The sequence below is a fragment of the Cyprinodon tularosa genome, unplaced genomic scaffold (assembly GCF_016077235.1).
Source record: "Cyprinodon tularosa strain WSP-4 unplaced genomic scaffold, ASM1607723v1 ctg215, whole genome shotgun sequence".
Classification (NCBI taxonomy): Eukaryota; Metazoa; Chordata; class Actinopteri; order Cyprinodontiformes; family Cyprinodontidae; genus Cyprinodon; species Cyprinodon tularosa.
In genome coordinates, this window is record NW_024038800.1 from 17,149 (window position 1) to 30,722 (window position 13,574).

General features: G+C 37.7%; 1 protein-coding gene across 1 annotated transcript; it reads right to left on the bottom strand.

Moving 5' to 3' along the window:
• Window positions 1-1,253: 1,253 nt before the first annotated feature.
• Window positions 1,254-13,063, bottom strand: barx2 (BARX homeobox 2). Its single transcript, XM_038285850.1, has 4 exons — window positions 12,621-13,063; window positions 6,948-7,263; window positions 3,785-3,869; window positions 1,254-2,827 (listed from the first exon to the last, which is right to left on the bottom strand). The coding sequence occupies exons 1-4, from the start codon at window positions 12,805-12,807 to the stop codon at window positions 2,573-2,575; spliced, it is 843 nt and encodes a 280-aa protein (XP_038141778.1). The 5' UTR covers window positions 12,808-13,063; the 3' UTR covers window positions 1,254-2,572.
• Between the last annotated feature and the right edge of the window lie 511 nt (window positions 13,064-13,574).

A 13,574-nucleotide genomic window follows, 5' to 3' on the forward strand; every position in this document is an offset into this window, starting at 1 on the left:
TGGTATGGCACGTACCAACTTGTAAAAGTTGCTCAAAACAGAATTCCTAATGGGCCCATAAAAAGGGTTCACAGGTGCTAGTCCACTGTACCATCAGTACACTTTATTACTTTTCAGCCGAGTGTATGGTGTATAAAAATAGAACATTATCACCCCCTAAAAAGCAATAGTGAATGCTATATATCTTTGAGTGGGTTGCGGTTGTGCAGCGGAGCTAGATGAAAAAGGAATATAGGAGCATGCTTATCCAGGAAGTACAGTTGTCTTGCTTACACTGATATAAATCATTCTTTTCTAAATGTATTGCATTGTTTTACTGAATCTTTGTTGTTTATGTTTTTAGAAACACATGGGTTTGATGTTGCTGAAATAGGTATCCTTTTTTTGTGGTAAGTGCAGTTATGCTGTTAACTAAAATGAAAAAATCTAACAGAAAAACACAAGTAGAATATGAAACAGTGTACATTAAAGTTTTAAAGGATTGGAATTCAAATGAAAGGTTAACTCTCTGTTTGCTCAACGAAGATCTGAACAGCCATATCTACTTTACAGACTGAGGACTTAAATAAATACTTCAATGATGTGTCGGGGGGGGGGGGGGGGGGGTTCTGCTTCTGAACACATTTAAAACATCCTCCAAATGTTTACCCAAGGCGGCAAAGCACAGTTTGCATTGCTCAATACTAACCTGCTGTGTTTGCTTTAGAAATCATCTGTGTCCGGTATGAGCACTAAAAATACACCCAAGCCTGTTCGTCACATACCCCGAGAAACCTAAGAGGAAATTGTGCACTTTAACAAAAAAAAAAGAGAAAAGTTACAACACTGAGTGCTTAAAATGCCTGTATTTCTGGAATATACTCCCTTGAAAATGATTTACAGTGTTGTTTTTTGCAATTGATCATAGATCTTCAAAAGCTCCATTAGTAATGGACCCGTCAAGAAGAACCTGTCAGAGCTGCTGCATCTTCTTGATTTATCCTTTTACCATCAGAGCATTAAGAATTGAATTTCAAAGGTTCTTGTAAGTAAATTCATGGCCAAATTGTTTTTACTTACACACCAACAGCAAACAAGAAGAGCAAGTTTTTAAGTGATTAATACTGAATGTGCGGGCAAGTGGCGCTTAAGAATGTGATGAGGCCGATACAGGTTGTTCCTTACATAGATACCAGAATATAATAAAATAATAAAATTGAAATGGCTGCTACAACAACCTTAGCTCCAAGAAACTGAAGCATAATAATAAAAAGCACAGTTTAAATGACAGCTCTTTTATTAAGTGTATTTAAATACATAAACACACAATTGCATATACCAAAATGTAATTTTATGAAGATCTAAAAAAAAAGAAAGTCAATAACACGTTTTACCAGACAAGCATAATTTACATCAGGAAAATACTGCAGTTTTCATATGAACAAAGACATAAAAATAAACTCCTATAATCCAAACAGTGATTCCTTAAAGTGGTGAGTATTCAACATTAGAGAGATTGATGGAACAGAGAAGTCACTAAGGGGAATCTGAAGACAGTGTTATGTTAATGCAGGTCTAACATACCAATTGGGGTAGTCATGCAAAGCCTGCAGGCTGAAAATGTCTCTGAGATTTTAAATGTTCAACATTTGCTGTGTATTTATGGCTCAGGCTGTGATTTATTCCGTCAATGAATCATGACAGCTTAAGAGTCTTAGTGCCCTCGTAACTGAAAATCATCCTGACTGAAAGAAGAAACACAGTGGATGGGCTGCTTGAAACATTTATGAATAATAAGTATCTTAATTCAATCCAAAACAGCAAAAAAAATATTTAATACTTACACTCATGTACACATATTCTAAGTATATACACACACACACACACACACACACACACACATATATATATATATGTATCTAAAATTGACAGTTTTTAGCTTTAAAATAAAATATATATAAAAACCTGACCCAATTAATAGACATTTGAGACTCAAAGCTGTACATTATAATTTAAACCTACACATTTAGGTTTCATTTGCTTATCTGTAAAAATCTGTCTCCAAATTTGGCACTTGATTGTAAAAAATATACCGCCTTTTGAAGGTTATTTTACCCACAAATAAAAGCTCTTCTCTGAGACTAAAAAGGCACATATTAACAGTATTTGGCAGTTGGTTATTCATACAAAGACACTTATTTACCACTATAAGGCAGCGTTGGATATTTGACAGCTTTGAGAGCTGAGAGGTCTCTGCAAGCTGGTTGAGCATGCAATATGTGTCACCATGTTCTGATGAAGGCTCAACTGACCTGTTTTGGGTTTGACAGTGACCCTCCTTTATAGTATGGACCAAAAGCCCATAGGATTACCAGTGTAATCATTGCGTAATAGCATAATGTTTTTCTATAATACTTTTTCCAGTACAATAAAACATATAAGGGTGCACTTGGTACGGACTGGGCGCCACTGCACTGCATCCAGTCATCCTGTTAAAGCAAACGACTCTATACACCAAACAAGCTTTGTACACTGATCCTGAGGCACTATTTGTTTTCAGGCTGGCATTAGTCCTTGGTTGGTTTGCTCTTGCTTAGCTGGCTAAGTGAGTTTCATACATTAGGAGTGGCTTCTGGTCTTGCTCAGAATCAGATCCCTCGATTGCTCCGCTCGGATTTGTAGTTTCTGAACTCAGATCCTGATGTTCATCAAACCCCCTCCTCATCTGCTCCTCTTCCTCCATCTTCAGTCTTCGCTCTTCAGCCTCTATTTCCTCTGTGGTAGGAATGGAGTTTTTCTTTGGTCTTCCCTTGGGCTTGGTTGGGGCCTCTTGACCTCCTTTAAGCACCTAGAAAAACACACAGACAGCATTAGAGGAGGGAGCGGGTAATAAATGGTAGCAGGAGTCAAAGGCAATGCTTGCTATTATAGTAATTAAGAGAAGACATATTGCTGCTTGCTGGGCCTTGTGCACTCATTTATCTTTAACGATTTCAGGTCTTTTTTGTTCTCTGGGTTGTTGACCCTTCTACAAAAGTGTTTGCTCTTACTGCAATCATCATCAGTCAAGCCCTAGCTCTCCCACACCTTCTTTTCCTGCCATATGCCTATATGCTGCTAACTTTATTCAAATTTTAGCCTTGCACAAGCATGCAAATTTAGAGTAAATCATCTCCACATAAAAACAAATAAAGAAAACAGAGAAAGTCTTAGATGAACCAGATTTTATATCTATCATATTGCTATCTACCAGATTTAAGTTGACCAAATCTTACTTTAAATTAGAATACTGTTGGTTTAGGTAAATAATGCTCCAACATTGCTCTCCTGCATATTTGATGCACAATTATATAACTGATTTTGAACAAGTCAGAAAATTCCATGGCTGGCTCTGCCTGAAAAAGGCAGCATGTTTCACGTAATAATTTTGCTAATTTCATTACTCACTATCCCAATAAGCAGCCACCATGACAAAGAAGGTTAGGAAACACGCATTATAACAAATGTGAAACGAGTAGAAGGTCCCACAAAATCAGCTTAGATCCAATCAACACGTCTACATCTCTACACTAGCAGATAAAATTAATGTGTCAGCATTTTTACATTTTTCTTGATGTCCTAGGTCTGTCAGAACCAGCACTGACCTGGTTGTTATGTATATGTATGTTAAGTGTATAATGCCAATGTAATTCAGGTAAACAGGTAATTGTTGTAATAAAATTATTTAAAACATCCACAGAAAATGAAAATATTAAAAAAAAAAGTTAAATTGTTCACTAATGGTACCTAAAACTGCCAGTCTTACCATTTTTTTCCATTTCATACGCCTGTTTTGGTACCACGTCTTCACCTGAAGCTGCGTCAGACCTAGAGACTGAGCAAGATCCAATCTGGAAAAAAAAAGATAAAAAAACAAAATCAGATGCATACAATGGTTAATTTCTTTTATTTTTACTTTTCAGGTGGAAGACCACATCCTCAAAAAATCTTCGATTAAAGAATACATTAGGAAAAACAGCTTAATATTTTACTGGTAGGGTTGAAACATTTCAGTATATCAAGCTTGCTTTGATTCCTAACTTGAAAAAAATACTTCTGTTCTTTTTCTTTAACAAAATTTATTCCAGATCACCCTTTTTGTTTACCTGCCATGTCGAAGAAACTTGTATTAGCAGTGCTTAACATTTACACTTGGAATTCTCGATTGCTCATACAGTCGATACAGATATGTTAATAAGCAATGCTTATTTATAATGTAAACATTTTATCACTATTGTTTCGACTTTTTTGGTGGATTTGCTACATTTATTTGTAATGAATGATTTATTTTGAACTTTCAAACAAACGTGTTTCAAGGAGATACAAAAACATATAATAAATCTTATTTTAACTGTTTTTTTTTATATAAAACTATCAGAAAATTATTTATTACTGCCTTTATTAATAGAAAAATCTCCTTATATCTTCTATAGTAATAGGGTATAGATAAAAATAATTTTTTTAATTTTACCAAAACATTTTAGTTAGGTTAAAGTCCAGAGTGAATTGTTCTTTGCAACCCACTATTTGGTAAGACTTTAATCGGCACAGGCCTATATGGAGTTCTCCATATAGATTGATTTTCTCTATTTTACACTCTTATATAGTTAAGTTTAGTCTAAAAAGTATTTTTCAGTCCAAGCAGGCTTTGAATCTAACAGGGAACACACAGAAAAAAAGTTGTCTGCAGCAATCCAGTCAGCCTATATTATTAGGGCTGCTCTTCAATGCATCCACCACATGTGGCAATGCATGACCAATTGTAAAGTGTAATGCAAAACCTCAGGAAGTCACAGATAAAGTTAACAAGGGGATTCTATGTTACAGGGGAAGAAAGGTTATATTTTTTAAGTGGGATTTCCTCCTTCCTGCTCTTCTAAAAGGCCTTTATCAGCCAGGTTAAATGTTTTTGAACCCCTCAGGGGAGAAACCTGACTTTTACTTGATGGTGACAGTAGAACATGAGTCAGGGGAAAAAAAGCATGCATAATTTAAATAAAAAGAGCACAAAAGAAAAAAATAGATTCACAAGACTTTTTATCATAACATATAATGGCTGTATATCATAACCTAGATAAAAAAAGATATTAAAAACACTGAGCATGACCGATGCCTATCAGAGTCAGTTTTCAAACATGGCAACAACTGGAAGTAGCATTAGAAGCCAAAAAAATGTATTAACGGTTATTAGGAATCAAAGGGCGGAACCCCAGCAAATGAAAGAGTTTGAGTCACTTCCTTTGGGCTCCTTTTTGTTCCATTTACTGTTTTACCAAATATGTTTATGAAAACAGCAATAATGAAGATGATGACAGGGATGATGATCAAACCCCAAACACAGTCTATTGAAACGATTCATAAAACCATTAAGTTGTGCTGACAGGTACTTAAGTCTTTTCAGGGATATATTTGGTTTTGGTTACACTTGCTCCCACACATAGCTTGAGTTTTAGACCGCAGAGGCTCCACATGAAGAGAAACAAGAGGAAAGAGAAGTTATCTTTGGATCACAACAAACTCAAGCAGGGAGCATGCCACGTCTTTGATGTGCGGCTCTAAAAAGGGATTTTCTCAGCTAGTGTTTTTGCTCTATCTGGGTATTTAATTAACTCCATACACGGTGTCAGAATCTGATATTTTGACAGAACACCAAAGGTTGGCACGGCGATTCATACGGATGGTTGGTTTTAATCCCTGAGCTCTGCCTCAGGGCTTCTGCTTTAGGATTAGGTTTGCGGTACCTCCAGTAGCTACAGGGAAGCCAATGTGTGATGCATTTAATAATGTTTTGTGGGAGCTGTTACCCACAGAGATAATAAATATGAAAAACAAATCAATCTGGCTACTTGTATGCAAATATATTTTTAGAAAGTAGCCCGAAGCAATAAAAACACTTTGCAATATCTGCCTGAACAAAGTAGCTTTTTTCATGTTGATGTGACTAATTATACTGTTGATATGATTAATACGATGATTTTTTGCAAACTTAGCTCTTTAATGTTTCAGTTGTTTTTTTTAGCCAATGATTAGAAATGCGTGAACTAAAGTTGCTGGATGGGGGGGTCTGTTAAAATGGCTTGAATTTTTTTTTTCTCTGCAGGTGAAGAAAAGCTATTTACAACCTTTATGGCTTAATCCCACTCCTGGTTTAAATGGAAAAGTAGCCAGCAGGCTAAATTTAAAAGTGGAGTACAGCTGGAAAAAATGTTGTAACCTAAAATCAGTCGTATGGAACATAAGACACACATATTAACGTTTAGATTACTTCACCTCTCTGTCTAAAACTAAATGTCCTTTATGTACACCTGTGCATGAGTGAAATGATTGGCAGTAAATCTGTGCAGTATGTTGCTGTTTGTTGGGGTTGGCCACTGTCCCTCCGTTTTGTGAACAAGAAACATTTTCTCCATTGAAGCTTTCTTGGTGGAGCTCAGTGTTAAAACGTTAACTCTTGTCCCAACTAGAATATTGAGGTAATGTTTTGGCTCAGTTGGATCCATTTTAAATAAGGCAATCCCCACGGGATAAATCACAAATTATGCTGTTAAGTTAAGTACTGCTTGATATGTGCATTTACGGCCCTGTGAATGTCCTTGAGCGTGGGTGTTTGTTGTGATCGTTTAAAAATGCGCTCAATTAAAGTACACAGGCTGTCAAAATGTTTGCACGGAGTGACATTTATATGGCTTTGGTAGCAAGTACATTATGTTTATTTAATACCTGTGGAGGAGTTTCAAATTACTCTTTATTTGAGTCATGCTTTCCATCTTTGGGAATAACATTTTTTTGGTAGCTATGAGGGTTTGCCATAATATATCATGTAAATGCAGTTAGTTAATTGTAAAAAACAAAAATCAGTGGGATATAAAAAAATGTTCATGGTAATATAAAAAACAGTCTGATGATTTATGTGTTTAGACTCTACTAACCTATCGGGTGTGGACAGGTATTTCTGCTTTTGGAACTTCTTCTCCAGCCCCATCAACTGCAGCTCGGTGAAGATGGTGCGGCTGCGGCGGGGCTTCTTCAGGCGGGGCGTGCTGCTTTCTGTCTCTGACTCACTGCTGATGCTGAGGGGCGTCTGGCTGGGCGGGGGTTCGGAGCCTCTTGGGAGCTGCGGGGAGATGAGGGGAAGGTGGGAGGAGGCCGCGCCCGGGGATGACGGCTGCGGCAGATGGGGCTGCACATTAGGGGGCTGCCGCGTGATCACTGAAAGAAGTGGGTAGCCACGCAGCGGCGAGGAGCCTGGAAGAGTACAGACAGTGCAGGAGCTCAGAAAACAGTGGGTACACAAGAATTTTACAGTTAAACAAAACAACCACATGGTTAGTTGGAACATTTAAGCGTCCTGCTTGTTCAGCTTTTAATGACACTAACAATGACTGCTTCTGGTTTCTCAGACACCCTCATTGTGTCACCATGAAAAGTAGTGTGGCATTGACCTCCAGCATGTAGAGGGCTGCAGCCTCCATGACGTAGGGGCTGTTTCACACTTGACCCCTGATCCTTTCAGCTGAAGGGCGATTTTTCAAAGTTTATTAAAACTGAAAATATTTCACAGACACAATATGCACACATTTATAGAATACCATACGTTTGTTACAAGGCTTTAATATAATTTCCAAAAAGCAATTCCTTGTATCTATTTTTCTGTCTTACATCATCTTCAGCTCCCTACTATCTGCAATTAAAATACTCTTTAGCCTCACGTACAAGACCACATGACCTGCAGACGCCAGAATCAATAAAAAGTCAGACTCATCTGAAGGAATGGATACCTAAAGGTAAAAAAAAAACCATCATGGCTTATTCTACAAATTTCTTATTTTATGAATAAACGTAATAGTTTAACCTTCTCAACGCAGAAAAAGGACAACCCTCGGAAAAAAAACAAACAACAACCTTTTCTAATAGTGACTCCTGAGCATAAAGATTTAATAAATTCTGTTTCAAGATACTCATCAGTAATGAGGAAATAAATGGCTTCATGCGGGTAGCCACAGTTACCTTGCTCACAGGCACACACACGCATACACACACATCAGATACTGCCTAAGGCTGATCATGACATCATGGTAAAGCGCTGAGGTCACCACTAATCCTTCGATGTTGGATTGCTGGTTTGCAACAAGCCTGAACAAGAAGCCATCTTTTTCGCCTTGTCTCTTCCTGCTCTGTTTCTTGCCTCCCATTTATGTTGTCAGTCTTTTTCTCTCTAGCTGTCTCTTTTTGTATGTCAAGTCCATATTTATGTTACTAATAAATAATCTGACTGAAATGTTTTCACTCATTTGTAGGAGGAAATTTTTAACACTGACATTTTGTGAACTGTGATTCATGGAAGGCCAAACATCAACTTATGTCTTCCCCGAGGAAGAATGGCGCTTCGATTTTTTTTTGTCTTCACAGCTCGCGGGAAATCTTTTGTCAGTGAAGAGCTCGAGGATGCCTCCAAATGCCCCCTTTTCCTGCCCCCCATCTCCAGAACATTGAGACCACAGAGAAATGTCAGGCCTCGTGGTGACTTTCCACTAACGGCAAGGCCAGCTCAGTGACATGCTGCTGACAAGCGTCGGTGTCCTGTCAATAGTCTACAAATAAACTGTTTGAGGAGCTGCAGGAACGCAACTCGGGGCCCCTGCAAAGGCACATGGATCCTCCTGATAATCACAGTTGGAATGTAGGAACTGGAACAAGTGCTTATAGTAACCATTACAGCAGGCTCAGCTGCTAATAATAGCTAAGGAAAAGCACCTAGTTCAGCATAACTTTGAAAGCCAGGTGCTTTCTTCATTAAACCACGGTTGTAATGATGTTATACTTCACCTCTCATACTTCTTTGTGTTAAAAGACTAGAGGCTTGAACAGACGATCCAGTGTTTAGCTAAGATTTTAAAATATAAGGTTGCTCACCTAAAAACTTGTTTAACATGTGGTACACACAGGTGCAGCAGAAATCAACATGTTGCATAAACCACTTTAGGTCTGATTAATTGCTCATTCCTTTCAGGGATGGAAATATCTGATGGTTACAATGAAAGGAGTAACACCAGGGAGCTGACAAGCTGTCAAACATTATCCTCAACTGAAGATGGAAGAGTGTTTCTTTGTGTGTGTGTGAGCGTATGCTCGCCTGCACGTTGACACGGGTGTTATCGGCCGCCTCTAGTCAACTTTATCCCTAATGGGTGGGTTCATTGTCTGAAGTGGATTACACCTTAAGATGGGATGAAAACGTCTTTTTTGCTCTCTTGGGCTCCATGTAAGCTCCATCAGAGCCAGCTATGCACTGGGCTCCGTGCACTCCTGCTCTTTATGTATATTTGTCATTATGCTGTCAAGAAAGATTACACCACAGTTGATCTTAATCTCTCTCACCACTGCCAGAAAACACCACTAAGCACTCTCTGCTCTGGCTCCTGCTGATGGATGGGCCTCCAAATGAAATAGTGTAACCCTCCATCAGGTTGCTTGCTGTTAAGGCTACAGGTCAGGCCTTAATGTCTCTGATCCAGGTGCATATAGAGGTAATGGTGAACTTCATGACAACCTAAGGTTCTATGTCAGCCTAAGGGCTCCAAGAAAAGTTGGATCCATTTAACGGTTGACTAATGTACACAAAAAGGGACAAACCTGGATAGTTTGAAATTTATACTATAGGGAGATATACTGAAATTACTTATTTTTGGAAAAGAAAATTAAAATAGGTTTAAAAAAATAGAGCATAAAGAACTTTGCATCACATCTGGTCATAAATACTGACTCTAGATTGTAAAAATGTAAGGAAAAAGATGGGGGTGTGGCTGTGGTGCAGGGGTAGAACATGCAACGCAGTCCTGGAAACAGCCATGTCGGGATCTGCTCCCGGGACTTTTTCTGTATGTCTTCCATTTCCTTTCTCTCAATCTGCATCTTCTGTCAGCTTTAACTTTTAAATTGAGGCGTTTGATGACCAAAAAACAAAAAGAAAAAAAGAAACAGATAGGATTGAAAAAGAAAAAAGTTCTAAAGGTGGTTTATAAAAAACTTAAATGTGAAAGTTACATGTTTGAAACCAAAGGCTGACCATCCACAAGCGAGTCCTGCATGCTAAAGTTGTTGCTGCAGCTGAACCCTAGCTCTCTTCAGCTACAGTAGTTGTTCATACAAACATAGCAGTCATACAGATGACAGAAAGACCCAGTGTAATGTACACCAAGCACTCTACAAGCGATTAAACAGACCACAGGACTTAATTGCATAATTTGCTGGTTTGTTGATATCCGCACATCCTCTTGCTACAAACGATCTCACATGTTATGTTCTAATTAATTACATACTCTAGCTCATCTTTCATGTTGGGTTAAGTTGATTTACTCGACTCATTGTAAATGTGTATTTGGTGATTATTCTTTGCAGTAATGGTGAAAAGAAAAAATCTGATATTAACTTTTTTTTTGTGTGTGCAAATAAATGCAAAACCCCGATGTTTGCAGCACATAGATGATACGCTTTATCATAGCAGTGTAAATAACAAATAAATCATTAACTTTAATGAGCTGAAAGCCAAATTCCCCAAGCTTTAATCGAATCAGCCTTTTACTTCTGTTAAATAAGGCCATCTATGACGTCTGAGAGTGACATGTCCAACTTTTTTCCATGTAAAGGTATATTTTATCCAGTTGAATAACAATGTAAAGAAAAGGTTTTATTTGTATGATTTATAAAACAAACTATCAAGCCTGCCTACATTTCTTAAATCAAATAATAAAGCAAAGGTAATAAAAGAGATCCTGTCTGATCTTTTCCGCCTTGTGGCATCTGAGCTTTCTATATTTTTAATGCTAAACTGAATCATTATGAAGGATCAAATATTCTACGTCCTTTACCCTCTTTGCTTTATAAATATTATGGTGTGACTGATATAAGTAAACAAAACAAATTATAATTTATAGTTGATTCACTGTGGGCTCACTACTAGTGCTTAAAAATAATAAATTGTGAAGAATACAAAATTAGGGTCAATGACACTGCATTTGGGTGTAATTTCAGGTTCTGTTTAGGCCCTCTGCCTCTGATCTGATTTCTGACTGTTTTACCTTAAAAAGCAGATTTGTCTTTTATCCTAGAAGCAAAAAAACTCTCCCACACAGAGGTTTACTGTTTTTGTTTGCTTCTTTAAGTGAGAAGCAGATAACAGACAACGTAAGGCATCACTTGTTACCATCCCCTGTGGAGAACATTGCTGGCATGACTGTCTTTCAGCGGCCTCCGCTGGCAACGGGATGAAATAACATCGCTTGTTTTTCCTTCTCCAATATGTAGAAATAAACATTTCATTCGATTTAGAGGCTATTCACCTTTATCGAGCCTTAAAAGCAATTTACACTATAGGCACTATGCGACCCCAAAACCCCTTCAGCTACAAATAAGCGGTGCGCAGAGTGTTCCCATATGCATCTGAGGGGGATACTTTATCCATCTGAAAAAAGGGGGTGTCAAAGCCCAGTCAGTCACAGCTCCCTCAAGCATTACCAATCTATATCAGATGGATGAGGGAATGGCTTCTACCTATTTATATCCAGGCACGGCGCTGTCATCATCAAATTGTTGTGGCTATTATTTCAGACTTTAGAGCAATTATGATAATGATTTATAGTGTGAAAATAAAGCCTTAGGATGCCTCATTTCAGTTGCATTTTCTAACCTATTTCTATCAATCCATATAATCTACACTATCTGAGATGGGTTGCTTAAAATATATAGGCCTAGTAAAAAAAAGATATATAAAAAAGTATTTAAAATCAGCAAGGCATTTAATCTGATTTTATTGCTTCCAAGGGATTTACTTTGACATGCAAGTTTCTTACGGATATGTTTATCACGCGCGCACCAAACCAACAACATGCCATCCATCTATGCGTAAAATGTCCAGCAGCGGTAAAAGTCATTACGGAGGGCCAAATGGTCAACGCAACAGTCATATTAATTCAAAAAGAACAAAATCAAACAGCTTAAATGTTTCTGCGTCGGGATCTAGATTTTTTTTTCCCTATCTGTCACCGTCCCACTTGCCTCCTTAGATGACCTGTCTTTAGTTGCGCCGCTTATCAACTGGGCCATTTATCATTTGCGCTCAACAAAAGCCCTCAAGCATCACTGACGCTCCCTGACTCAACTGCTTGTCTTTGATTTACAACGCTTAACGCTTCATGGAGATAAGCGGGGTGTTAAGAAATCTCTTGTGAAGAGATAAAAAAACACAAAATTATCAGGGAAAATTGTTAGTCTTGCAATAAAACAATTAGTGTAAGGTATACATTTGAGATAATGAACTAATTGATGCACGTAATAGGTTAATAAAAAAAATAATTTGTTGCTGAAGCTGTGCATGGACAGAGAAACATAAAAAATAATTATAGCATCCATAAATTTTCCCAATGATCAGTTTCTCACATTCTCTCACAAATCTTATTCGTTTTAGCAAAATTAAATGTGTGCAAGTTACAATTTTTTATTTAATGTAATTAATTTTACAGCATTAGAAAAAAATGATTTATGAATCAGCTTTAACAAAATCATTCCCTGCAAAGCAGAAAATGAGTAAAGTTTGAGCGTTTTACCTGAACATGAATGAAGAGGTTTTGGTCGGACGATGAGAGAAGGACACATGGAGTACAGAGACAGTTTTTCAAAGTAATCACAAGTTTCCCTGGAGAGGATCTCGTCTATCATAAAAGTTTTGTAGCGCCTCCTGGCCGCCTTCAGCTGCCCAGGGGAAGAGAGCCTCAGCTCGGCTTGACAGTGCATGGTGCGTTCCTGGTGCGCTCTCTTCGCTGGTTGCTACAGAGCCTTACGCGTCTTAAAATATTTAAGCTTGCAGGTTTTAATGTCGGGAAAACATGTAGGTGCAGAAGTTCAGGCGTTTATAGATGTCATTATTATTTTTATCTCAAAATGCGGCTTTTGCTCCTGTTCAGAGAATGCGTCGCGCTGGAGATCCACAGCCTTTAAAGTTGAGCTGCGCAGATTGCCTCTGTGGTAATACGCAGCGCTCACACCCTCTGCTATATAAACCATCCGAGTAGGCGACTCATCTCTGAACTCCTATTCCCTCTCTCTCTCTCACACATACACACATAAACACACAAGGACACATCTTAAAGACCTCCACCTCTCTGAACAAAACCAAGCCTCAAGTTCAAACACAAATAAGGCGACAGCTCAAGAATGAGCGGTGATACTGTTTCCTATATATGTGCGTTTCTATTTATTTTAACAATATGACTCAGCTTAAAAGGTTTATTTTGAGAATTGTGATAAGAAGTAGTTCATTTCAAACAGTTTCGGTTATTTTTGTCTTTCCAAAGTTTGCATTGAACGAAAACAAAAAAAAACTGTATGTGCTGTATTTGTAAAAAAAAAAAAAAAAAAAAAACTCTTAATAAGATAGTTGAATAATAATAATAATCTGGTTCAGGTTATGGTTCACTTAGACCAGTTTTTTAAAACATATTTTCTTACTCTATATTTGTTTTTTCTGTGAATACTTATATATTTTGTGTTTTTCTAAGCAT